Source organism: Corapipo altera, unplaced genomic scaffold, assembly GCF_003945725.1.
Source record: "Corapipo altera isolate COAL_440 unplaced genomic scaffold, ASM394572v1 343, whole genome shotgun sequence".
NCBI classification, from domain to species: domain Eukaryota; kingdom Metazoa; phylum Chordata; class Aves; order Passeriformes; family Pipridae; genus Corapipo; species Corapipo altera.
This window is the reverse complement of record NW_020884913.1, coordinates 2408700-2434563: the sequence shown is the minus strand read 5'-3', so window position 1 is coordinate 2434563 and position 25864 is coordinate 2408700. Positions and strand designations below refer to the sequence as shown.

Below are 25864 nucleotides of genomic sequence, written 5' to 3'. Positions count from 1 at the left end.
AAACACAACTGGAACAGGTCAACTTCCAAAGTGCCTTAAGGCTTTCAACTGTGGGAGAAGCTCTTTCAAAGTCACACAGCCCAAGTCCAGCAAGTGCCCTCAGCATTTCTGCCACAACCATCTTGTGTTTGGCCAAGAATCATGGGGTATTTTAGGATGTTCTCATGATTGAGTATCAAAATGTGACATGAAAATACAATCAAGCATCCAGCTTCTCATCCAGTCAAAAAGAGAGTTTTTAATACATGAGTTTCAAACTTACAACCCCCATGTAGCTACAGAGTAACTGGGCTCCTCCTATGTAGAAAACAACTTTTCACATCCCCAATATGGAGTGCTAATACATCCCTGTCATAAAAGGAATCAATAAAAAATAAATGTGTTAATAGTGAATTTCCAATTCAAATGATTTCCAGCACTTCAATAGAATAGGTCTGAGAGTCTCTCAGGTGGTTAAGTCTTTGTAATTCCCTCAAACTTCCTTCAATCTTGTTGAGTTCAGAGTAGAACCTCACCTAAAAAACAGAAAACATAGACATTTATAGTAAAACACATTTTAACTCTTTTCATACATCGTCATCCCGTGGAACTATCTGTGGTTCTGCACAGTTTCAGATATTTAAACCAAACAAACACAGCAGCTTTTGAAATCACAATGAGACAGAAGGAACTGCCATCCATTTCCTGCTCAGGAAGGAGCACACAGAGGAGGACAGATATTATTTAATTCACTATATAATTTGCTGCTGTCTGCTTTCACCCTCCTCCATGATTCCAAACCCAACTGAAAATTAAATAATCATCCCACAAGATAAAACTTACTTGGGCTCTCACAAACTTATGCAGGTTTGAAAGCAACTCTCTTGCTTCTGGCAGTATCACCATGACTGTGAAATGAGCATCAAGCAACAGGCACATCCAATCCATGATCTGAAGATAAACCAAGAAAAGAACACTTCACAGTCTGCAAATTACACAGATTTTGCTTTAAAAGCTCAACTCTGAAACATTAATTTCTCATGCAAAATGCAGGGGCTCATATTGTAAGGCACTATATTTGGGTTTTCATTGTTAAAGTGTTACATCTGACAATACAGGTTGTATTAATACTTTCTAAAATGAATGTAGATGTCAGCTGATTTCAGATATTCACAACTACTCACAAATTTACACACCACAGAAGGAGAAGGAAATACAAGTCTTAGAATGAATTTCTCACCTGATTTATAGTGGGAGAGCGAACTCCAGGAAGAGTGGTATTCACTTTTTCACTGCATTTCACATACAGGTAATACAAATACCTGAGAAACAGCTAAAAGTAGAAAAGTCAGAACATTTTCAAAGGGCAAACATTTAACAGACTGAGGTGTTTTGTCCTGCTCACAGTAATACTCATGAAGGTTTTCTTAATTTGTTTGTTAAAGCAACATAGATATCTGTATACTACACATTAAAAACAAGTTTTATGGTTCTCTTACACCACCCACAGCTGGATGTTTGAAAATTCTCAGCAAAATTCAGTGTAAATTACAGGCAGGGGTAATCATTGTGCCAGTGCAATGTAATTCAGACAAAGACCTTTCTAGGAACTTTCCTAAAACCTGTATTGACATTAATAATCTTAGTCCCACTTTCACTTTCAGTACCCAAAAATAAATTGCTACTGGTCAGAATAAGGTCAATGAGGAGATGTGTCAGTTCTGAGATGGTTTTTCTGAAATCATTGGAAAGCCACATACACACTCAGGTACGTGCAGTTCTTGAAGTTAAATTTCAGGTTTTGAGGAACAGGGGAGGTTGATGGGTTTTTTTCCTTCAACTGAGATGCCTTGAGAAGATCTTGATTTGTATTACATTTGACATTATACAGAGTTTGTTTCTCATATTTTCTAAATTTCTGTTGCTGATGGAACTGATTAAATCAACGTGTCTTGCTCCTTTTTTAAGAAGCATCTAAATCAAGCAAAAGCACCATTACTTTCTAACAAAATATAAACAACATTTTCCAGATAGGCTGGGTCATAAAGAGGGTTTCTTACTTATGTTCTAAAATAAGCAAGGACTACAAAAATTAGTAAAATTTCCATACATATGTGGAAAACTGTGACATTCCTTAACATTAAATCTCATGAGGCACCTTAATTTAATTTTTGTGCATTAATTTGTTATTCAGACTCCACTAAGAGTGGTGAGTTTCTCACATACAACTGAAAAACTCTCTTTTCTTTCTCTCCCCACAAAATAACAAGGGATTTTACACTTTTCAAAGTCAACATACTTACAATAACTTGTTGAGCTGGGAGGTTTTTCAGGTGAGGCAAAAGAAATGTTTCACTGTAAGCTGAATGGAGAACAGAATTTCTGGGCAGTGCTATTAAGGGAATAAAACTGCAGGAAAAATACCAGTTTCTACAAACCAGAGTGAATTCTAAATATAATATTTCTCCAGGTTCTTTGAGACAAATCCTACTTGAATCATCCTTATTTCTATCATGAAATACTGACAGCAACTAAAACATCACAATACAGGTACCTTGAACAGTTGTGTTCACTGCAAGGATGGAACTGCCTCGTGTTTCAACAGGCAAACATCCAAATCACTGATACCATTTTTCTCTTGAACAGAGAACAGTTTTGCAATAATGCAAGTTTAAATTGGTGTAGATGCTTTCTAAAAGTTATATGTTCCTACACATGTAGCTCGTTAAAAATTTTCTAGTTCCTATACGTTTTCTATTTATACAACTCAAACTGAAAGAGGGGAAATTTAGGTTAGGTGTTAGGAAGGAATTCTACTCTGTGAGGGTGGGGAGGCCCTGGCACAGGTTGCCCAGAGAAGCTGTGGCTGCCCCTGGAAGTGTCCCAGGCCAGGTTGGATGGGGCTTGGAGCCACCTGGGCTGGTGGAAGGTGTCCCTGCCCATGGCAGGGGGTGGGACTGGATGAGCTTTAAGGTCCCTTCCAAACCAAACCATTGTATGATTCCATACCCTAAACGATTTTTCTACTGAGTAAGAACTTCTCTTATCCAAAATTTTCAGCAATAACAGAAGATGTGTCAAACAGAAGCACCCACAGCACATAGAGTGCACTGGCTTTCCTTCACTGCCCAGAGGATACAACAGTGCTGCCCTGTGAGGTCCGATGGGGCAGGATTCACCATCGCTCTTGGAATGGGTTTGCCTTGGGATTTTGGTATCACACGTGTCCTGGTCCAGCTCTGCATTGAAACCATTTTCTACAATTTCAGTCTTAACTCCCTTATTGTTGAATTCAACATCAATGTAACAGATGACAGAGTCCAGATCCACGTCTGTCATTCGAAGGTAGGCGTCGCTAATGCTGCAGAAGAAAATGCCACACGTTTAACACTTTTAATCATTAGCTTTAAACATCAGCAATGCCATCAACCCACCGGCAGTACCCACTCTTTGAAGCTTACTATGAAAGTAAAAACATATACTAAAAGTTAGTGAAGAAAAATAGAAGTGATTTCAAGTTACCTTAAAAATGTTTTCAAGCAAGCATAGGTCATTTGTTCAGGAATATCTGGAAACCGTTGTAAGCAGATTTGTAAGAGATAGAAATCTCTTTTTTCCAAAGCAATGGGCATTAAATCTGGACACAAACTGTAAAAATCAGCAATTAATAGGTTGCACAGTTCACACCCACTGAGAACTACATTAACAACTAAGGCAGTGGTACTGATCTTGCTCCCCCAGCTGGATTTTTACATAAAACATCAGCTTCACCAGAAAATAAGCACCTTTGACAGTAAATTCTGATAATTCAAGAGTGCTTTATGAAAAAAGGGATTTCTACTTTTTTTAATTTTATATTTGAAGACTACTCCCCACAGTTTAAAAAGAGCAGAGTCATTCATTACCTGTAGGACAAGTCTCGGGTTTCCACGATCTGCAGCAGGAAACTTTGAGGGTAATACCTTGGGTTTGCTTTACATCTGTTTGTCAGGGCAGTGACCACACTCCCAATGGCAGCTTGTAAATCTGGTGTCTGTGTTTTTGACATCAGTTTTTTCAGTTCATTTTCTAACACGTTTGTAGGAGCATCCTGGAAAAGACAAATATTGCACAACTCAGAAACACAAGGCCCAGGTTGGAGAACTGTCCTGGTACTAATCAGACCAAGTAGAAACAGACTTAGTTTTGAACTCAAGCTAAAAATATTTACAGAAAAATCCCTCACCACTCTGTGTTTTTGATAATCAATCAAGAACGAAAGAGCCAAATGAGGTAATTACTGCCTCTGAACTCAGGTAACTGTGTCTTTCAGCTACTCATGGATTAATCACCTTTTACTTCAGGAACATTCCCAAGGTGTTCAGGTGAAATACAGGTACATTGACACAGGAATGGAAACTTAACCTATCCTGTGTGAAACTTAACCTACCACAACACTGGCAGCAAGTTCCAGAAAGGAACTAACCAGCTTATTCCTGCATTTGCAGTGGATTTCCCAGCATTCAGCCTCCACAGAGCCAAACTGCCTTCAACAAAATTAAACCCATAAATAAGAACCTAAAAAAGCAGAGTTCAGGTGAAATATCCTCCCGCCTTATTTACTGTAAGAGGTTGTCATCAAAAATGAACAAATCTGTGCAAGTTTTCAGAACTCAGCTGTTATAAGTCCTGCACTGTACAGTTCTCAAACACCCTCCTATGACAAAACTGAATTTCATCAAGCCCAAATTCTGTTCTTGCACAATTAATAACATCCTTCAACTCACCTGTTCAAGGCAGCTTTGTCAACCTGATGTGTGCAAGAGGACACGGAAAAAGATAACAGTTTAAGAGACACCTGGAATATTCTGAGTGTCTAAACACTGCTTCAGGATATTTGGTTTACTTACTTTGAGATTTAGTAAGAGCTGCCCAACTGAGAAGTTCTCTGGCTGTACTTTGGCAACATTGCTCCTTCTTGATCTTAACTATGGCAAAGAAAAACAAACAGTTACTATTCAGTGACTATTCACTTAAGGATTTCAGGCAAGACAACCAGGAACTTCATGTGTCAAATTACTGCACACATCACAACCAGTAACTCCAACTCCAGGAAGAGTGTTAGAAACAATGAGCAACACAAAGGGAAATCTCCTTCTGCTACAACAGCTAAAAGGGATTTGCAGCATGGGGAAGAGACAAGACAAACAAAAACCTCACATGACCCTGATGCCAACTTACATTCATTCTGGACTCAGATTTTAGAGCTACAGACTCCTGGGACTGGAAGGAAACCACCAGGTCTTCACCTTCCAGGGTGTCCCAGTTCACAAAGGAAGACACACCTGTGAACACACAAATGAAACTATATGAAGGTAACACTTAAAGCACATTTATTAAAGTATGAATATTGCATTAACTTCTTATGCTAGTAGATTACTTTCTGAAATATAACCCAAGTGATTTTATGCTAAGGAAGTTGCCAGTTTTATCTCAGCAGCATACTTTTTCTCATCCTGTTTCTTCATTTTGCCTCTGGGAGGAAAAGAAGTTATTACACAATTTATTCTGAGCATTACTTGCAGGAACATTTTCCCAATACAATGTTCAATGAAAACCACTATGACAGAACAATTTTAAACTGCAGTTCACATTCTAAGGTTTGACATTGCTCTATCTAATCACAAACTCCTTGAAATATATTTTAGGAAAGAGCACTTCCTTTTGTTTTCAGTATTCAGCACCAGCATTCCAATATTTTCAGTAATTTTCCAGTACCTGAATGACAACCCAAGTTAAGTGAAGCCACAAAAATTCAAACATTTGTGTGCTTTGGTGTTCCCAGCTGCAGTAAATTTAACAGCCAGGAACACAATACAGGGTTAGGAAACTTCAAGCTGTTCAGAATCAATTGATTTTTATAAGACTGCATTAAAATAACTTTTACACAAATTTAGAAGTCTTTCTTTTACAAGAGTTTTTCCCTGTAATTATAAAAAAATCTTACCAGGGGTTTGACTGTCCTTGAGCTTTCCCACAGCAGCTGCCAGGGATGATGTTTCACACTTGTACATAATCACAGTCAGCACTTTGCCATGAGTTAAAAAAAACTTTTCCTCATAACACCACAACTGCAAAATATTAAAATGTCCCATTAATGAGGTGAGCAGAGAAGTGTGTTCTGCACAAGCTGACAGGGAACTCCTTACTATAAAATTCAGCTGAAAGTCAGTGATTAGATTATTTTAAATTATTTTTAGTAGGTCTAACACTTGTTAGCAGATCTTCATTACCTGCTGATTTTAAATACAGAAATTAGAAGTTTTCTGTTGGGTATTTTTAGAGAGATGTCTTAAAGCACAGTGGCTGCTCTGAGGCATTAAGTCCACTGATAATTTTTCTTTTCAGGTTCCCTCTTGTGCAATATTAAAGACAAAACCAGTCAGCTGTTCCAGTCCACTGGTGCATTTATTACTTAGGTGTTGTTTTAATTGACACTTGAAATTACCCTGAAATACTGTTCAGGGAGATCATAGAATCATTTAGGCCATCAACTGCAAATTGTCTGAACAGAACAATTGGCTGGGTTTTGTATTTAATTAGTGATTTCATTTACACCAAACAATCAAGACCATCAGAAGTGAGAAGGTACTAAATTAATCAAAGAAATTGCCAAAAGCCACTCCTCTCCTGCTAAATATTCCAACAGAAATAACCCACTGACTGGTCAATATTAATTTTGCTTCAAGAGTTGGCCCCCACTGCTCCTCAGCAGAGCTCTGCAGCCCCACACTCCCTTCCCTGCTGTCAAACTTGGGGACAAATCCAGACTGAACTTACCTGGCCACTGGTTCCCAGGGGCAGCTCCTTCGAGGTTTGCAAGGTCTGAAATTTTGTGTTCCATATGGTCAAGCACTCTAAGGAAAAGGAACAGGAGTCACAACCCCAAAAAGCAACATAAATGCTACACTTGCCTTTGCTACTTTCCCTTACAAGCACTCGTGGAAACAGAAATAACTGTTATAAACCAAGTATCCAGCATTGGAATTATGTCACTGAGGTCAGAGCTCAAGGTTTAAAGGTGAGCTGGTTTTCCAGTGAACAGCTTTAAACAAGAGGGGCAGCACAATTTTCCTGCTTAGTGCTTTGCTTAAGGAAATTTTAGATCTCGTGACATTTTACTGTGATTTTTCAAGTTACCTTTGGGTTCTTTGTCAGGTGCAGCCAGACTGCCCAGCACTGCCACGTGGTCATTATCCAGGACTACCAAAGATGTTCCTTTCAGAACACTTCCAGATACTGAAAGGTTTAGTAGCAGTGACTTGGGCAAAATTTGTTCTTCCTCTTCAGTATCTTGCTGCAGAGGTATCAGAACCTGGTACACAGAGTCGTTGGAATCTGTCCAAAAAAAGTGATTACTCTTTTTTATCATCTGCTCTTGTGGAAAAATTATTTGATACAATATGGCAAAGGTACATCTCTAAAAAGAACAAAATCCAGGGAATGCTCAAGGAAGAAATCACACAGGATATTAAAAGGACACGTGATGCAAAGCAGCAAAATAAAGGTACAGCAGGAGATCTACAAAGTACAAGTGATAGCAGGTAGGAACAGTTAAAGCATTGGGAAGGTTTAATTACCACTTCTAGCTGGTTTAGAAAGTTTAAAGAGCTAAAAATATTAAACAACCATTCATAAATATCAACATTTCATGTCCTTTCATGTAAGTCTTTGCTTCATTATCACATCCTGATAGAAAAGGTAACTTACACAAACACAGAAGTGTGACAGTTTGGTTTTTTAGATATGCTGTGAAATTCAGTGGTTTAGAGGATTCCTGTGGTTCCAGCCTGTATTTGAGGAGACTACCCAGCTTGGGTTTCTGTACATAGACAAAAAAGTCCCCATCCTAAAACAAAAAAAAAAATAATGTGTTCCTTTAATTTACACAAAGAAGACAGAACAGAAATTCAGATATTACTACTGCTTAACTCTGAATGTTATGCAAAATTAGGAATTTGTGGCACGTAAAGAAAATTCTAATTTGATGTAACAAATGGATTCACAGAAAGAAGCATTTGAATAAAGACAGATTCATGTATAATTCCTTTACAAAAAATATAAGTCCTACTAAATAGGAGCCTCACAATGAGCAATGAAGAGTCTCACAATGTCTGCTGTGTTTCATCTTAATTGTTCTCTGAAGTTCTAAGAGCCCAGCCCTAAAACCAACACAACTTCCATTTAACTGCTGCACTGATTAAATCAGGATAATGATTTCACTAAAAGCTCTTAAAATCAAATGAAACAGGTGATGGATTTTGAAAAAAGCACTAAGATCTGCTGCTATGGAAGTTTTTAAAAGGGAAAAGTATTTGACTCACTTTCTCAGTAGCGAAAACTACGACAGGTTGTTGACTTTCCATAAAAGCTCCACTCCACCTAAAACCAGAAAACTGCATGAGCATGTTCTAAATTCTAGGTTTATACCTAAAGTCAGAACACTATTCTTTAGGCAGCTTCTTGTTTTTAGGATACTTACATACATAATTCTAAGATTTGAAAAACGATGTGCCCCGAGATCTTGGTCCTTGATTTCTCCCCATCCCCTCCAAAAGGGAACAACTTCCATCCTCATGGGCAATTCCTCCAAGTGAGAATTGCCATAAAGTTCATCACTCACCTGATGGCTTCATCTGAGACAATGTTTTCAATCTCTTGTTGTGGGGCTTCCAAAAGCACATCCAGAGTTCGGACACCCCCTCCCTTGAACAGCACCACGGGCCCTCCCTGGGGCAGGGAATGTATCCTGTGCACATCTGCTGAGAGCTGCAGAGAACCAAAAGAAATCAGGGTTCTTCAGTCCAACACCTTGAAAGGCAAATGCTTTATTCATTTCTTTTTTTAAAGCTCTTCCAATAAACTTTTAACAGAGGAATGATGAAACTCTAAGATTCCTAACAATGTAGATCAACTATAAATAACACAAGTCACTGCCCAGCAAAAAGCCAGGGTGAGCATCACAGCCCTGAATCACACCAGAAAAACCATAACTGAGGGTCAGGAGTTCACACAAAGTAGTGTTTAACACATCAATCAGCAGAAGACAAAGATCTACATTTGAATACAATTCACCATCTTTAAAGAAAGTCCTCAGAAACTTTAGCCTTGGAATATCAATCGTTTTAAGAGCAATATTTTGGTGATAAAGTCAGTCCAAGGGGATTCCTGCAATACTCCACATCATCCTGGAGCACAAATTAAAATATTGGTCAGTTAAATATGATCAGTACTATGAAAATTAGAACACCTCTTCCCCCCACCAGGGTCCAAAACATTCCCATAAGAGCAAACACAAGGAAGAGACTTACTGTTGCTTTAAAGGCCTTGTCCAAGTTAATATCTTCGTTCTTCCATATTCTTAAAACCTTTAAGAAAAGTATCATTTTTAAGCCCAATAAAACAGTAACAAACAGACTTCTCAGCACCCAAAATATCAGCAAATTGCAGCAGGAGGAAAATACACAAGTAGTCACGGGGATCTGAGTGGGAACTGCCCCAGAGGGGTGGTTGGTATGAGAAGAAGCTGAAGCAGAGAAAACTGGAATAGAAACCAAGCTCAGAAATCCTGAACTGGAAAGAAAAGATGGGAAAGAATAAGGAAAAAGATACAGCAGAACTCTAAACTCTAAATCTGGAGACAGATTAAGACAGAGAAAAGAACGTTGCAGGTAAAATGAAAGGTCAGGAAAGATATTTCCACAACACCACCAAGGAAAAGCCAAAGGCTCAGCACGATCTAAGCCAAGGCTACTTTTAACTGTGAAATGTTTAACTGTGAAACAAGAGCAGAAAAATAAGGTTGGAGGTCTGAACTGTTACAACCATTTCAGTACAATGGTCATGCAGCTGTAACTGGAGACACAACAGCAGAAACAACTCCTCCTTAGGGAATGAATGCATCAGGCACTGAGAATGCTTTAGAGGGCCACCAGGTAACTGCTGCTCAGCACAGTGACCCTCATGTCACTGCTGTGCTGTGAGGGCTCCACACCTCTACATTCAACCAAAAACTGCCAGTTTCCTCCCCACACTCCCTCAGAGGACCCACCATATCCTCTTTTCCCCCAAAGGAGGATAAAGGCTCTCACCTTGTCGTCATGAACAGCGATGTACTCGTGGGTCTCAAAGTTGCACACGACAGGACAGGTGAGAACCTGCCCATGTTTCACTGACCAACAGCCCAGAGGCTTCTGATCTGAGATCTGGAAGAGTCAGAACAAAGGCACTGTCACTAAAATATAACATATAACAGATGACTCTGGGGACTTTTCTCATCCCAGAAAGGAAATGCAAGGCAGCAACATCTGATCTGAATGAGAATAGTAAAATATGGAAACTGCCACACTCCAATTCCTCTGGAGCATTCCTGTTCCTGACTTTAACACCAGTGATTGCAGGATAACAGGGAAGAACTCTACATCAATTAGAATTATCTCTTTTCACATAAGAAAGAACTTTGACCTGTAACAGTCTGAAGGGCTCATGCCATGAGCACAGGTGTGAGGAAGAGCTGTTCCAAAGGGCAGGTACTAATTTTAATCACTAGTGAACGTGGTTTTCCTCACTAATACAATCATGTGTTCTTTCTCCTCTTATTTCAAGGTGAGTTAGTGAGACCAAGGGCAATGGATGGTACTGTCTGAGCTCCTGTTCTGTGTGATTTATAAACTGCTCTGAGGGCACTCAACCCCCTCTCCTCGCTCCAGAGCTACACGGGGTGTATTTATAACATAGTTCTGTTCTCACATTTGGTCTTGGCAGTGGGAATAAACAACTCAAAGGGGGTTGTATCATCAATCCACTCAGATCATGGAATGGTTTGGGTTGGAAGGGATCTTAAAACTCATCCAGTTCCACCCCCTGCCATGGGCAGGGACACCTTCCACTATTCCAGGTTGCTCCAAGCCCCATCCAACCTGGCCTTGGACACTTCCAGGGATGGAGCACCCAGCTTCTCTGGGCAACCTGTGCCAGGGCCTCCCCACCCTCACAGTCAACATTTTCTTCCCAATATCTAATCTAAATTCACTGTCTCTCAGTTTAAACCCATTCTCCTTTGTCCTGTCACTACAACCCCCAAACCCATGGATGTGAAAGCCACTTACAGAAAGAGACTCAAATATTTCCCTTGTTTTCTTATTACGGTCACCGAAATAACCAACACAGACCAGCACATATTTTCAGTTCCAAGCGCTGCAAATTAAACCCTTTTCTCCTCCAGCCGCCAGCCCCGCACCTGACACAGCGCCGAGCCCGGAGCGGGAGCGGCACCACCCGCGGCTGTGGGAGGAAGGTGATTATTGCGATGGGGAACGGGAAAAGAACATCGGCAAAGGGAGAAATAACCTGAACAATCGGAGGGACGGGGGTGCCGCGTCAGGCCGGGAGGGAGGGAGGGAATGAAGGGTGGAATGACGGAGGGAGGGAGCGCGGCCCGTGCCCCGCGCGGGGTCCTCGCAGGCCGGAGCCGCCCCCCGAGGAGGCGCGGGCGGTACCTTGAAGAGCGTGGCGGCGCGGCCGCGCTCGGTGAGCAGCACGAGGTCGGGGCCCGGGCCCGGCTCGAGGCTCATCCCGGGGCCGCCGCCCGGGCCGGGCCCGCGCAGCGTGAAGCTCTCGCACAGCGCCGCCATCTTGGCCGGGCCCGCCTCTCGCGAGACCCGGCGCGGCGCGCGCGCCCGGCCGTGACCCGGCGGGGGCGGGGCCGGCGGGAGGGGCCGCGAGTGTCGCGACAGGGACGGGGCGGGGGTCGCGACCGGAGCGCGGCTGTGGCCCGGCCCGCAGTGCCCGCCTGCCCCTTCCCTGAGCGGGCGGGGAGGCTCTGCAGCGGCCTCCGGCACAGGGTGTACGAGCACTAGATATTGCAAATGCCGTAAAATCAATGACTGTTCTCAGAACGCCGTCACGGGGCGGGGCAGCCGGGATCAGTCAGGATTCAGGCCCTTATTCGCTTGTCCCCAGTGGGTTTCCCGCATGGCATCGGTCACTCCCACGGCCATTCCCACGGGAGCATCCCGGCGTGCCGCGCTGTCACGTGTACGCTAATGAGGGAGGGCACGTGTATGCTAATGAGGGGTGATGCATATGCTAACGACGGGTCACGTGTATGCTAATGAATGAGCTTCTTGTGTGTGTATGTTAATGAAGGGGTCCCTTGTATGTTAATGAGAAGTGTCATGCCTATGTTAATGCAGGGTTAATTGTATGTTAATGAGGGGGTTAACTGTATGTTAATGAGGGGGTTAACTGTATGTTAATGGAGGGGTCACGTGTGTGCCAATTAGCGCGGCATCAGGTAATGACTTCGCTGGGGTTTGATCATCGGAATAAAACATCGCTGAGTTCTGGACAATGCAATGAGCTCCTGCCCCTGCGCTGTCCCCTGTGCGGGTGGGACTGTCCCCTATGCGGGTGGCACTGTCCCCTATGCGGGTGGCACTGTCCCCTACTGGGGTGGCACTGTCCCCGCTGCAGCCGCCCAGCCCGGCCCCGAGGGCTGCGGGGGCGCGGTCCGGTGTGTCCCCGCTCTGGGAGGCGTTTGCAGGTGTAGGATTCTCAGTGTGTTCATGTTCCACCGCAGCCCCGCCCAAACACACCCGATCAACCCAACGCCCGCCAGGTCAGCTCTGGGCACGGGGGGCACTGGGGGGCACTGGGGGGCACTGGGGGTCCAGTCCTCTCCTTGTTCCCCCTGTCCTGTCCCAGCTGCTGTGAAGCGTTTCCCTCCTGACCCTGCACTGCCGTTCCTCTGGAGCAGGGAAAGCTGCGTTGCTATGGACAAAGACTCTCCTGAAACGCTCCAAGAGCCGCTGCACGGAGAAAATGTTTTTGACTAAAATGAACTCACTTGGAGACAAGTTTGAGAGGGTTTGAGTGGCCTCTTTTCCAGTATTTTCCGGTTGTTTGGTACAACACTGGGCTGCCAAAATCCTGCATAGGGAATTAGATTCCCCACTGGAAAAACTTCCTTGTCAACCCAGTGGTCATTTACAAGTGAATGGGCCAATGCCAGACTGGTGGTGGGGCACCTGCCCTGGTAAAATCCTTACAGAGCTGAGGTACAACAGGACCAAGGAGAGGTTGGAAGTGCTTCAAATTTTCCTTTCAAAGCCAATTCTTTGTGCTATTTAATTCTGAGGAAGTGGCTTGCAGAGCTGGGGGTAGAAATGTTAATGGGTAAATGTTAATGAGGAGGTTCCTGCCCAGAGGAGACTCAGTAAGAGAAAACAGCTCCCATTGTAAAGAATAGTTGTTGGTAGTTTATTTACAACAAAATGCAAGGGAAAATACAATATTAAAAATAATAAATAACTCGGAAAAAACCAGAAACTAAGTGATATGAATGAGAAAAATGACAGTCAAATTCTCCTGCTGAGCCTTGCACTATTTAACATGCAGAGCAAATCAAGACTTGGTCCTTCTTGGATGGTGGTGATGCATTGCCTGATGTTGCCATCAGTGCTCTAAATTAAAGAAATGGATTGCTGGACATACAGAAATTATCACAGAAATGAAATAAACCAATGAAAACCTGTTTTAGTGACACCACAAAACTACAGGAGATCGTAATTCAATGACCATGCTGTTCATTTAAAGCAAAACATCGTTAGACTTATTTAGCAATTTTAACTTACACATAGAAAACCAAGTCCAAACAATGGCAACAGAAAATCTCCTATCGACAAGATCATGAACTCTCTCTTACTGCACTCACTATTTGATAAAAAGCATATACATTTGGCTTATTTCAAAGGATAACACATCAGTTTGAAGTTATAGTGCAGCAAGCTTCAAAGCAGTTTTAACAAAGTACAGCGGTCTTGTTACAAACTGAAATTCAAGGAACAAATATTTCAGTTTCAAAGTCTCTACAGCAGCAATTAATGCAAATTGGCTACTAGATGTCACAAAATCACCTTCCAGAATAATCAAAAAAAAGCCAAAGAATAAGGTCAAATAGTTTCTTTCCATAGGATTTATCCAGTCATTTACAAAATTGACCATTACATTCATAAGAAGTCCCATTAAGTACGTGTTTCAGGAATGTGCTGCTCCTCACAGCCTTTCTGGGTCCCTCTCCTTTTGATTTATTAGGAGATCAACCCTTCTGAAGCTTCACTGAATTGCCAGTTGTTTTGCCATGATTGTTCTATCCCAAATACATCAAAGCACAAGCAGAGCTGGGAGCAGGTTTTCATAGAAACCCGAACAAACTAAGTCATTTTTCCCTCTGAACTGTATTCTTGATAAAAAATTCCTTGCCAAGTCCTAGCAGAGCTGTATCCTGGAATTCCTGTCCCTGTGGCAGAGAACAGGAACACGGCTGTGGTGCCTGGCACCATGCTCTGAAGATGTACTCAGAAAATAATCACAGCTTGTACTTTTGCAAAAGAAGTGAGGAACACCTGCAAAACTCTCTCTATTTTAATCCTAATAAACATGTTGGAAAATACAACAGAAAGCACTGGGAAAAGTCAGTATTGAAAACAACCCCTTTGCCTCAAGGTGTTGCACTGAAGTACTCAGATCTTCCTCCTCGTTTCAATGTTCCAACCATGATACTAATTAATAATGATAAAAACAGATTAGAGCAGTTATAATCATGATTGTATAATCTGCACCCTTGTTAAAGTGAAATCATAAACCAAAGCAGGAAAGTTTGGTTTGCATCATTACGGCAGTTGCTTTTTAAACAAACCAACCATCACCCATCAGGTACCAATCCCTCGGAATTCCCAGCTTTGGGAAGAAAAGCAAAGCCAAGCATGGACAGGACTGGGAGAACAGAGGAAGTCAAACCCTCAGAGAGTTCCTGGATTTTGCTGGCTACAGGATTGTCACTATCAGACAAATATACACCTGTTTTCAGTGCAGGTTGGCAATGGAATTACTTCTCCTGCTACTAAAACTACCCCCTAAATGCCACACATTCCACATAAGTTGGACTGCAGCTGCATCCATCCAGGAGTTCCGTGCATTCCAGCCACTGTGACCTCCTGCCCAGGTGAGGGGCCACCCCCAAACTGATTGTTCAATATTCAGTGACAGCTCAGCTCTGCAGGACTCTCTTGTTTCAATGCCCCAGGTCAGCAGTGGTACAAAACATCCCCACTCTGGCCATGATCCAGGTGGGAGCTGTCATTCCCTGGGGATTGAACAGCAGCTTGTTGAACAGCTACCAGGAGACAGGTCCTGCCAGCAGCCACCAAACTTGTGTGGGAAGAGAGCAAAGTGCCCCAAATCAGGGTCAGCAGGGAAAGGGTCTCACCGAGTTCACACTTTGAATTGGAAGGAAGGAAGAGAACCCTCCTGCCACTTGTTTTACTCCTCCTTCCACAACCTACACTTCCCTCTGGGAAACATTCTTGTCTACATTTGAATTCCTGAGATTGAAGAGTGATTGCACAGCCAGACCAGGAGGAACACTCCTGATTCCTCAAGGTCACCCACGGTTCGTTTGCTTCTTAAAGTGACTGATTTTGTCCCCCCCCTTCCCCAGATGATCCAGGAGATTGTGCTGTTTAGGAAAGATGTGAGGCAGGAAAGAAAAAAGAGCCTCATATTTTCTTTCCTTTACATCCAAGGTTTCACAGCCTGACTACTACTCTTCTTCCAGCAAGGAAAAGACAGAATTCATTGGTTTTGCTTCTCAACTGGCACATTTTAGCTGCTTTTTGTCAGCCTCAAGCACAGAACACCATTGATGAACACCAGCACGGACTCTGAGCTCACAAAGGGACAGGGCAGAGCTAGTAAAATACATTATCTACAAGAAATAGGTGGTTTCTTTTACAAATTCTGTGCAAGATAGAAATAGTTCAATGGCCTCAAAGTCAGTATAATTAATTACAATTGGGGCTTTGATACAGTGATACTTTAGGTTTGAAAAGATTTGTGTTTTGCGTTTTAGGCCCCAAATCCTGAGTCATATTGAGAGAAATGTGAATCTGTTGGTGTTCCAGTACAATGAGTTACAGGTCAAAGGTTTATAAACACACAGGAGAAGCCTGAGAGTAGGAAGGATTTTAAAATCAGCTATAAAAGAAGAAAATGGGAAGGTTTGTTTTTTTTTCCTGTTAACCCTGCATTTGAGTTGGCACTAATTTGCCTCAGAAGTCCTTGGCAGCTTTACTAAATACCTACTCCTAATTATAAATGCTGTGACCTAGATGAGGGTTTGCAGGCAGGACTCTGCTGCAGGAGGATTGATTTTCATTTAGAGCATCCCCTCAGACTTTTCCATGGATGTCAGTAAGATGCACTATATGGCTTGAAACACTACTTTAGGAATATATAAACTACGTTCTCTTGCATGCACTTCTCAGAAGGTTTTAAGGATCGAGTCTGAGGAAAGAAGTCACCTTTCCACACCGGGAAGATTATTTTAAGCAAGAAAAAAAAAAAAAAACAACCAACAAATCACCACGACCTTTGTAGCAACTGAGTTATGTCACTCTTGCTGTGGCAGACATGGCTTATCAGGAGGAAACATGCAGGGTTAATTTAAAAGGGTTTTTTGGATGGATCTGGAAGGGTGAGAGTTTCTGGAGCAGACTTTTTCCGAGGCCGGTCTTTGGGAACTGTTAGGAAGTCAGGAGCATCTGTGGAGAGAGGAGTTGATGGAGCACTAGATGGAGCACTGCGGGTTGAGGAAGGCATGGAAATGTTAGAGATAGATATTGCCGGTGGGAAAATCCCGATCTTCTTGTTGGTGGCTTCCTGAGTGGCTCGTTCAAACTCTCGGACTTCATCCATTGTCATGTCTTCAGGAGAGGGAATGAAATACAAAGGCACGTTAGAATAATTTCAAATAACCATTTCACTAGCTTGGTTAAACTACTTCCATCCAAATTCTAAATCAGGGAATGATTGCTTATCATGCACCTCATTAAGGGATTCTCCACATGAATGCCTCCCCACTGTAATGCACTGACTGCAGCACGATAAGCACAACTAAAGGAAACAAAGTTTTAAGTCCATTAATCACATCCTAATGGTTCTTCTGTGTGGGTCTGAGCTGAATAAAGATTGCTGCCTCTGCACAGTGGGTAAACAGTCAGCAGGTAGAATTTTTCAGAACTTCAAGCAAAATAAAACTGAAAGGGGTTTTGAGGTTTTCAATTAGGTTATGAACCCAAATGGGTAAAGGGTTGTCATGAGTTTGTTCATCTGCTTTAATTATCAAGGGATGAAAAATTCTCTCTCCTTCCACTGACTTGTAGCTGCAGCTTCATGCACAGAACTGAGCCCCTTTTGCTTTTCCACTATTAAAGCCTGAAGAATTCCCTCTCACTGGACAAAGCCACAACGTGCCTGCCAACCTTCCATCCAGAAACTGCACTTAAACCCTGATGGCCGAGTGACAAATCCACTGCTCAATTCCCTTAAAAACGGAGGCGAAAGGAACTGAGAGATTAAAGCCAATGTGCGATGGATAATGGGATCCCAGGAATTCTCGTCCTGCGGGTGCCAGAGGTGTCCCGGTGCTGCCGAACCCCACAAGAGGGCAGAGCGACCCCAGCATGGACGGGCTCTGCCTGAGCCCAGCCCTGCAAAACTTTCCCGATGCGATCCCAAAGGAGTGACATCTGCTACAAACTGGGAAGTTGAGCAGAAAATCAGGAAGGCTCTTCTGGAACCTGCTGCTCCACGCCTGCAGTGCCTGCAAGACGCCCACCGAGCCAACTGAAGGTTTGCATTGAATGTCACGTTAAATTCGTGAATTTGAAATATTTCATTAAACCATTTATAGATCGAGCCCTGAAAGCTCAAAAAAACCCCAGAAATAAACCCACTAGGCTTTTAATCAATTTAGAATTCTTGCCCATTTGGATGTCTGAGGCACTGGACTGGCAGTGGTGATGACCAAATGTGACAAAACCCTGGACTACCAGGGTATCCACACTTTCTAACAGCACCCAGCTGCAGGCACTGTAACCTTGGCTGCAAATGTTATGTAAAAGCAGCTTTATGTTGTATTACAAATAAACAAAAACATGCACGTTGCCAGCTGCCTTCCCTCTCCCTTGCACCAACGTTCCAGGGAGCTCTCCAGCCACAGTTATTAGGAGTGAGATCGAAGCTGTTTTCAGACCTGAGAAGTGGTGGCAATAAACAGATGGTCTCAGAGGGGCTGTACCTGCTCTGCTGGAGAAAGATCTGAACCCGTTTTGCTGGTCTACATTTCATTTCACACCCTGTAACAGTGTGGGAGTGTTCCTGTACTCAAGGGGTCCCAAATCCCCCCGGCATCTCAGGGAGCCGGTGCAGGCACGGCAGCGATTCCGATGGAGGAATTCTGGACAAGGTGAACCAAAAGCTGTCTTGGAAACATGGGAGGGGACAGGCAGGTTTCTCAGTGCATTGGCCATTTAAGTGCAATCTTGCTGAGTGGAGCCTCCAAGACTCTTCATTTCCAACGCAGACATGAACAACCTGATGCCCCCTCAGTTGACTTCTGCTTTTTGGCTCATACCTGCTTTAACTCCCCTCTGCTCTGACCCACAGTCCAGTAAAACAGCCCTTCCCCTGAGCTAAGAAGGCTCAGATCCTTTTTTATAAATTCCATTAATGACAACTTCTGTTTTGACCTCAGTGACAGTTATTCCACAGGGGAACTACGGATGGCAGACTTTGCTCAGAGCCAAATCCTGAAGTGTGGAGCCAAAATCCAAACTAATTCTCAACTACAGAAGGTAACCTTGATGTCAGTGAAGGTGCTGCATTACAAACACAAGAATTACCTTCCTGGTGACTACTTAGACAACACCTTTCTCAGGCTGGTGACAACTGGCACTGAGTGAAAACCAAGGAAAGACCTGGAGCCCTTCAGGCCTTGCCCCAACTCATTACATGAGTAAAACCATCACTGAGTTTGACAGAGCAGTGAGTAGAAATAAAGGAATAATGACATTCAAAAGCAAAGACCATTGCATCTTTTCTATCTGCAGGGAGTAACAATCTCTAATTTTAGACCTCTGCATGTGGTGCTCAAGTTAAGAAATCAAATACTTTATGAAATTTCCAGAATTTCAATCAAAGAACCTACACAGAAACCTGCCCTTCTCCACAAACTGCTGTTAAATACTTCTGAAAATACTTCCCACCTTGTTGGTAGTCAATCAATGACAACATTAAAATTACTTAGAAAAGAGTGAATAATTCATTGGATTCTTTTTTTTCCTGGTGAAACAAAAAATTTTAGCAGTCCCATAGCAATTTTCCACTCCCCCCATTCCTGGCTTTTTGACTGAAGCACTGTGAACTCCTGCATTTTTTAACTATTTAAAGACTAGGAGTAAAACTCCCCTTTAACTTCCTCTTTATGCATCCAACTGAAATTTGAGCACTGTGTTTTCCTGGAGGACAGGGAGCCCAACCCCACCCTTCCTTACACCAGTGGCAGGTTTGAAGTGCAAACCAAGGGCAGGATTGCACTTCATGGAGAAAGCTTCTGTTCCTGCTGAAGCAAAACCTCCCCAAAATTCCACTGGCTGGTCAGCAAGATCAGCTGGTTGCTCTCCTCTGGTCTGTGCAGGTGTATTAGCTGAGGATGTTTTAAAAATTGACCTACTCTTGCTTTGGCATGGCTCTCTATTTCATCCACAGTAGATGAATGTTGGTTGCAAACTTTAATGTTGGTTTTTTCATGCATATTTTTCTCGTATTCTCGAACATCATCCATAGTCATATCTGTAAAAAGTTCAAAATTGTTGGCATTTTCCATTGATTCAATGCAAACCTAATTCTTTTTTATTAATTTTTTTTTTTTTTTTAAGGAGAAGGTTCTAGGAACACAAAGTCTTTCAGCGGAAGCCAACAAAGGATTCTTTCAAAAAGCAAGGAGCAACTAGCTTTATGAAAATTGCCTCATAAAGGTAGTTGTGTCAGCCAAGGAAGGTGCAAGGAGGTTAAGTCAAAGGGAGCCAGAGAACAGGAAGGAGTGGAAATTGCTTAGGAGTGTCTGTGTAATGTAAGGTAGGCAGGAAGCACTGAAGAGCAGGCCTTGGCAAAGGCCAAGATCTTCTAAGCAGATTTTAGAAGATCCCTTGGAATAAAGGATAGAAAACATTATAAATACTATAAATATTTACTTACCTTTCCAGCACTGGCAAAAAGATTTCACGTTATCTTTGCACTGTACAGCTCATAACCAGCAAATTAAGTGTTAGAATCCCCCCAGCTCAGATTGCAGCAACTAACACTTACTTACATGGGAAGTGAATTAATAGTGACTACAAGTTGTGGAGCCTGAAGCAATTTAATGAATTATAAGAATTAGAAATATCCTACAAATGAGGCTGATCCCCCCAGCAGGATCATTTCCCACTGCCCAGGCCTGGCTGTGGTGTCCAACCAGCTCAGTCTGTCTCTAACACCAGGCAATAATTACAGATTTAACAGGATTTGTCATCAACCACAACTCCAGTAAAAAACATAAAGAATCCAATAATTGACTTGTGACCTTACTCTTCTGAGTATTCCCATGCTCTCAGTAAATCCACTTGGGAGTCAGAACAGGAATGGTGTCAGGATTTTGGTCTGTTCTTTACAAGGGTTTGGTAACTTTGGAGCCTCATAAAAACAGCCATCAACTTTTTACTCCTGACACTTAAAAGAGCATTTTATTGGCACAGTCGACTTGCAAATGGGTGCCCCTTTGGTCCTGCACAGTGTGATCTGCTCTCGAGGCTCCCATTTTTCTCAAGTTTATTATGTGCCACCAGGACTTGCAAATTCTGGTATCACACCACTCCTTGTTCTGTGCCAGGAGGCTCCTGCTGCATTTTATGAGGCAGCTTTTAAGGAAAGACACAACCTCAGCCATTGTATCACCAGCACAGTGTCATAATTCATCGGTAAAAAGAAACGCAGCCTAAAATTCTGATCAAAAGGAAACATGGAATACCACTAACTCCTGCTTTTTCAGTCTTTTAGTGTTATCTGGAAAGAAAAACAAGCTCAGAAGCCGTGTCAGTAACATGCTGGGATGCACTTTGCCAAGCAGAGAACATGCTCTTTATTAGTAAACAACACTGAGAGAATAGAATTTCTTCATAATAAAGCTAAATATAGTTCAGTAAATTTAATGACAAGACATTCATACTTACAGTGTCAGTAACAGCAACCAGCCACTAATATCCACAACAGAACACATTGTTTATCACACTGATTATTTCATTCACTTCAGCTGACTCCCATCACCTCCAGGTCCTTCTCAAACTTTTATTGTTAAAGATGTTAAAAGACTTTAAAAATTAAATTTTTGATGCTGTACACTGAGTCTTTTTTTCACATCTGTTTTAGCAGGGCCATGTTTTTTAGGTTCTGTACTTTGCCTGATAATTAAGCTCTAAAAGTTCACTGTATTAGTTAACAAAAAGTCTCACCATGACAGTAAAAATCCACGAGGGAATTGTGTACCACAGTATTTCATTTGTGGAAAGAGTATTTTTGACAGGGTGATTTCAGAGTTAGGAGGGGAAAAATCTGTGGTGAAATGTTTTTGAGCTAAACTATTCAGTTTAACTTCAGGGCTACTCATTTGCCATCATTACCAGTAACTCTACTAAAGTACAGCTGACACTTTGCTTCCCAGTAACATTCTCTGTCTCACTGTATAGATTTTTGAGGTAGATTTGGGGCAAATTTATGGGCTCAATTTTTACACGAAGTCAGGCCGCTTTATTTAAAGTTATCAGTTACCCTGACTTTGTACAGGGGAAAAAATGGATCACTCTGTTTCAGGTAAAAAGAAAAGAAAATATCTAAAATTAGAAAATGCCCAAATTGGCATTTCCTGAAGCTTAAGGAGGGTCTAAATAAACATTCTAAATATATTCCCAAACTCCTATTACATGTTACAGGACTGCCTCAGAACTTGTTTGATGAGTATCTACGATGATGGATATGTCTTATTGAAAATACATCCAAAAGGCTTAATAACCCCATGAGCTTATTTCATTCAATCTAATTGACTTCTTTGATATTCAGATCACTGTGTCCTACTGGAAGTGCCCATTCCCAGGGCTGCCTCATGGATTCCCAACATTTTCTGCATGCAGCTGCTGCTGCATCAGGTCCAGCAGGCTTTATGCTCATATCCACCTTTTTTCAGAAAAGCTCCACCTTTTCTTTGTTGCAATCCACATTAGTAGTTTAAAACTTTCCTAGAAAGCTGGAATTGTGTTGGATCAGAGGCCTTTGGAGCTTGCAGTAGGGAAATGACTGCATGTTAATGCAGCCTTAATAAGAAGCTTTATGCAAACCTGAAGGAGGTTCTTCTCCTGGCAGGGGCAGCTCCTCCCTGCCTGCAGTGCAGGGTGAGGGCACTGGGGCAGGTACACTCAGATGTTGGGATGGAAAAGCATCCCTGGATGCTGCCTCCTGGCTGCCTAAATCCAGCCTGCTCTGGTTACAAAGAACCTGCAGCAAATGAGGTCCAAGAGGGCCAGAGAAACTGCACAGAGTTCCACCTCCTGGAACTGTGAACATCTCATAGTTCATTGTTCATGAACAACTTACAGTAAGACCTGATGACCAGAATCATGGAATGGTTTGGATTGGAAGGCACCTTAAAGACCATCTCATTCCAACCCCCTGCCATGGGCAGGGACACCTTCCACTCTACCAGGTTGCTCCAAGCCCTGTTCAACCTGGCCTGGAACATTTCCAGGGATGGGAGTCCACAACCTCTCTGGACATGATGGTCCAGGAAATCAAATGGAAATCTGCTGTTAATTGTCCTGAGCTTTGCATGAGCCCTTAGAAATGGGCCAAGCTTGGAGCACACTCACCGTACCACTCATCCACCCAGGCAAACGCCTGCCGGTGACCGATCAACAGGATGTCTCTGACCACCTGCAAACAGGGAAAGGGTTAAATAGCAACAAAACACCTCAGAAAAGTAACACCACTGTCTTTCAATACCACTGAAAGTGAAAAACATTGTGATAGTTTTGTGTCTAAAAGGTCATGCCCTGCAGAGTCAGAGATGCTGGTTCAGAAGGGCTCAAAGTCCAGTCTCCCACTAGAAATGGATCTGTTGCCAACACTGGATCACTTCAGCATGGCCTTGACTAGCATGTAATCCATTGGGAATGTGTATATAATCCATGAATCTTTGGCCAGTTAGACATTCTGCATCAGTTCTTTTTCCTTCTTAGTTTTTTTAAACACGTGGATGGTCAATACTTTGAAAAATCTTATCATTTGGCTGTTGTGCCATTCATTAATTCATTGTTTAATAAACTGGAAAACTTTCCCACTACCTGTTTGTAAGGAATTCTGCACCTCATTGCTACATGTCCAGTGCTCATGTATACTCAGAAATACTTTAGCTCACATATTTGTCCCAGCACTGAGAATGTTATGGATAGTTGTTTTCATCCTCAGGCCTGAGCAGCTCCAGGCTTTGTCAAGTCTGTACCCAGAGATGAACTCCCTGGCTCTGCTCCAGATCTTTCAGACCTTGAGAGAGGTCTGAAGTGGACTCAGCTGAGCTCCCAGGCCTCTCCAAAACCAGAGCCACATTCCTGTGTGTGCTCAAGTTCTGCTTATGTGAAGGGTAAGAAACAGCTCCTGTTTCACTGACCTTGTGTACAAATTGCTCTACTCTGGTTTGAAGTCCCCAGACTTCAAATTTCACAGTCACAAGCTTGTAGGAGCACATTATTGGCTGGTGGGTCTCTCTCCAGCCCTCTTTCAATTGGCCTCTCCCAGTCTTCTGTGACTTGAAATATTTGGGATCCTGCAAAACAAAAAAAACAAACAGGGAAATGCAGGCAGGGAAGTCGTGTTTGTCAGCTTGCTAAAGTAAATGTTTTGGTAAGACATAAAATATTAAACCATGCTAACAAACATCTTGAAAAATGAACAGGGAATTGAGTTAAACAAGCACCAGGATATCCTAAAATCCAACCCTGGCAGTGAGTTGATGGCAGAGTATTCCTGGAGGTGCACTGACAGTTGTATCAGCTGGGACATTTTCTGCTATAGGAAAATCTGTTATTGCAAGTCATTACAGTGCAGTGCTCTCCAAGGGTTATTTATGGCCTTTGGAAACAAAAAGTGGCTTCTTCAGAGCCTGCTTTTCCACTCTCCCTCAGTGTGAATGACTTTTTACTTTCCACCTGCTCCCATCTTTGACACCTCAGCACTGATGTGACCCTGACAATGTCATTCCCAGTTTGAAGGGAACTTGTACAGCCACGTGGGCACCTCAGTAGGAAAGTCCTCCAGTTTAGCACTCTCTGGTTATGAGTAAACAGTAATTCCAATTCTGCCTCTCTTTCACAAACCAAAAAATCAAAGAAATTGGTGTTGAAATCACAACATAATTTCATAAAACCGTTAAAGACATTAGTTCATCTTTAAAGTTTACTTTTATCTGTACAAGATGCAGTTTTATCTATCAAAGTGTTATTTTCCATATTGGTATAATCCCATTTCCCTTTATGTCCAATCCTGCTAATTATATCTTGTAAATAGAAATAATTTACAGTTAAGCACTGCTTTTCAGAACTTGAAAATAATGTCATTTTAGAAAATTCACAGTGGAGTTTCTAAAATCTCTCCTCAAGAATAACCACCAGTGCTCAGCTGTGTTCCTTCCCCAAAGCTGAGGTCTGGGAAGATCCTTTGCTATAAAAGCAGTTAAACATGTATTTAAATATCTGCTTTAATTATGTGCTATATTGAAGATAATCAGGAGAAAAACTAACAAAAAATTGATAAGACTCTGACCTTAATTTTCTCTCATCCAGTGTGAGTTTATGTATCATTCAGCATTCCTGTTCCCTGATGTTCCTCTCCTGACTTGGCTTCTGGTTTTACCCATAAACTGAAGCTCTGCCATTAAAGCTCCTCTACAAACCCCTAATGAGGTGAAGAGTCTTTCCCCTCTGTGAAAGTCATTGCTTTTATTGCTGACACAGGCTTTGCTAAGTGGAGACTTCAGGCTCACAGTATAATAAGGTTTCAATGTTAAATCACCATAAAAACAATTCAGTGTCATCATATATCAGAGCAACACCCCCCTGTGCAGCACAGCTCATGGTCACATCATGCTGCCAATCTTCTCACCCAACACAGCTCGACCTCAGATGGATATGGATATTTTCTGGCTGAAAGAGATGTTTTCTAATTGATCTGAAGCAATCAATAGAAAAATAATACGAATAAAAAAGAAAAAAAAAGGGAAGAAGTAATAAGACATAATATTCAGAAAGATGTAACATTCTAGTAGGCTGTTCCTTGAATAAAGAAATAATTACAGAAAATATGATTTCAAACATCCCTGCAAAATATTCCAAGTGTAAAATAAGTGTTTCTGAAAGGGAAAATAGTTTCCCATAAGGCAGGGTCTGCTGTTCCTTACACACACACAGTGCCTTGATTCAGCATTTCAGACACACTCTTTAATAATTCTGAGTGTTGTACTTTATATCCTTTCAGAGGTAACCAGATCTGTAATGGAATAACTTCAGTGCAGTCCAAAGGGATTTAATGTAATCAACTTGAGTCAGGATCAAGGATTGAGACTTTATAAATAAAAATGAAATCAGGAGGAACTGCCCTGCCCCACTGCTCAGTCACAGCTTTTGTACCTCAGGGCTGGTTTGCTTTGCTGACTTTAACCCAGACGAGGGGACACACAGTGGGGATCACCCTCAACTTGGTGGCCCACAAGTCAGTGCAGCTCATCCCTGACATCACTCCCCTGTCACAGCACCCAGAGATGGCACCTTTGTGTCCCTTCATCACGTCCCTTTCTCTTGAAGGACACGAAGATTAGTCACAAATTGGCTGCAGAGCTCCAAGCCAAGAGCCAGGCGATGACGGACTG

At 42.3% G+C, this 25864-nt stretch overlaps 2 protein-coding genes across 3 annotated transcripts in view; both read right to left on the bottom strand.

Moving 5' to 3' along the window:
* Positions 1–214: 214 nt before the first annotated feature.
* Positions 215–11652, bottom strand: NOL11 (nucleolar protein 11). Its single transcript, XM_027654671.1, has 18 exons — positions 11517–11652; positions 10110–10223; positions 9330–9386; positions 8642–8787; positions 8343–8400; positions 7729–7867; positions 7159–7356; positions 6799–6875; positions 5966–6089; positions 5200–5303; positions 4869–4946; positions 3885–4069; positions 3502–3627; positions 3119–3340; positions 2283–2361; positions 1220–1312; positions 823–930; positions 215–515 (listed from the first exon to the last, which is right to left on the bottom strand). The coding sequence occupies exons 1-18, from the start codon at positions 11649–11651 to the stop codon at positions 402–404; spliced, it is 2157 nt and encodes a 718-aa protein (XP_027510472.1). The 5' UTR covers position 11652; the 3' UTR covers positions 215–401.
* Positions 11653–13254: 1602 nt separating this feature from the next.
* The window catches only part of PITPNC1 (phosphatidylinositol transfer protein cytoplasmic 1), a 77956-nt gene continuing 65346 nt past the window's right edge, over positions 13255–25864 (bottom strand). Inside the window, exons 7-10 of one of the 2 annotated variants that reach the window (XM_027654686.1) lie at positions 23612–23767; positions 22815–22878; positions 19592–19710; positions 16343–16781 (exon numbers count right to left, since the gene is read on the bottom strand). In XM_027654686.1, the coding sequence (XP_027510487.1) occupies positions 16776–16781; positions 19592–19710; positions 22815–22878; positions 23612–23767 (345 nt within the window). In that variant the 3' untranslated portion in view covers positions 16343–16775. Of the gene's footprint in view, positions 16782–19591; positions 19711–22814; positions 22879–23611; positions 23768–25864 lie in introns of both variants that reach the window. The other variant, XM_027654685.1, reaches the window with a different exon arrangement.

Coding starts and splice junctions, on each gene's coding strand:
- NOL11 (XM_027654671.1), bottom strand. CDS start 11,651: ATGGCGGCGCTGTGCGAGAGCTTCACGCTGCGCGGGCCCGGCCCGGGC. Junction 8,401..8,641: donor GTCTCAGATGAAGCCATCAG/GTGAGTGATGAA, acceptor TTCTGGTTTTAG/GTGGAGTGGAGCTTTTATGG. Junction 7,868..8,342: donor TAGTTTTCGCTACTGAGAAA/GTGAGTCAAATA, acceptor TTTTTGTTTTAG/GATGGGGACTTTTTTGTCTA.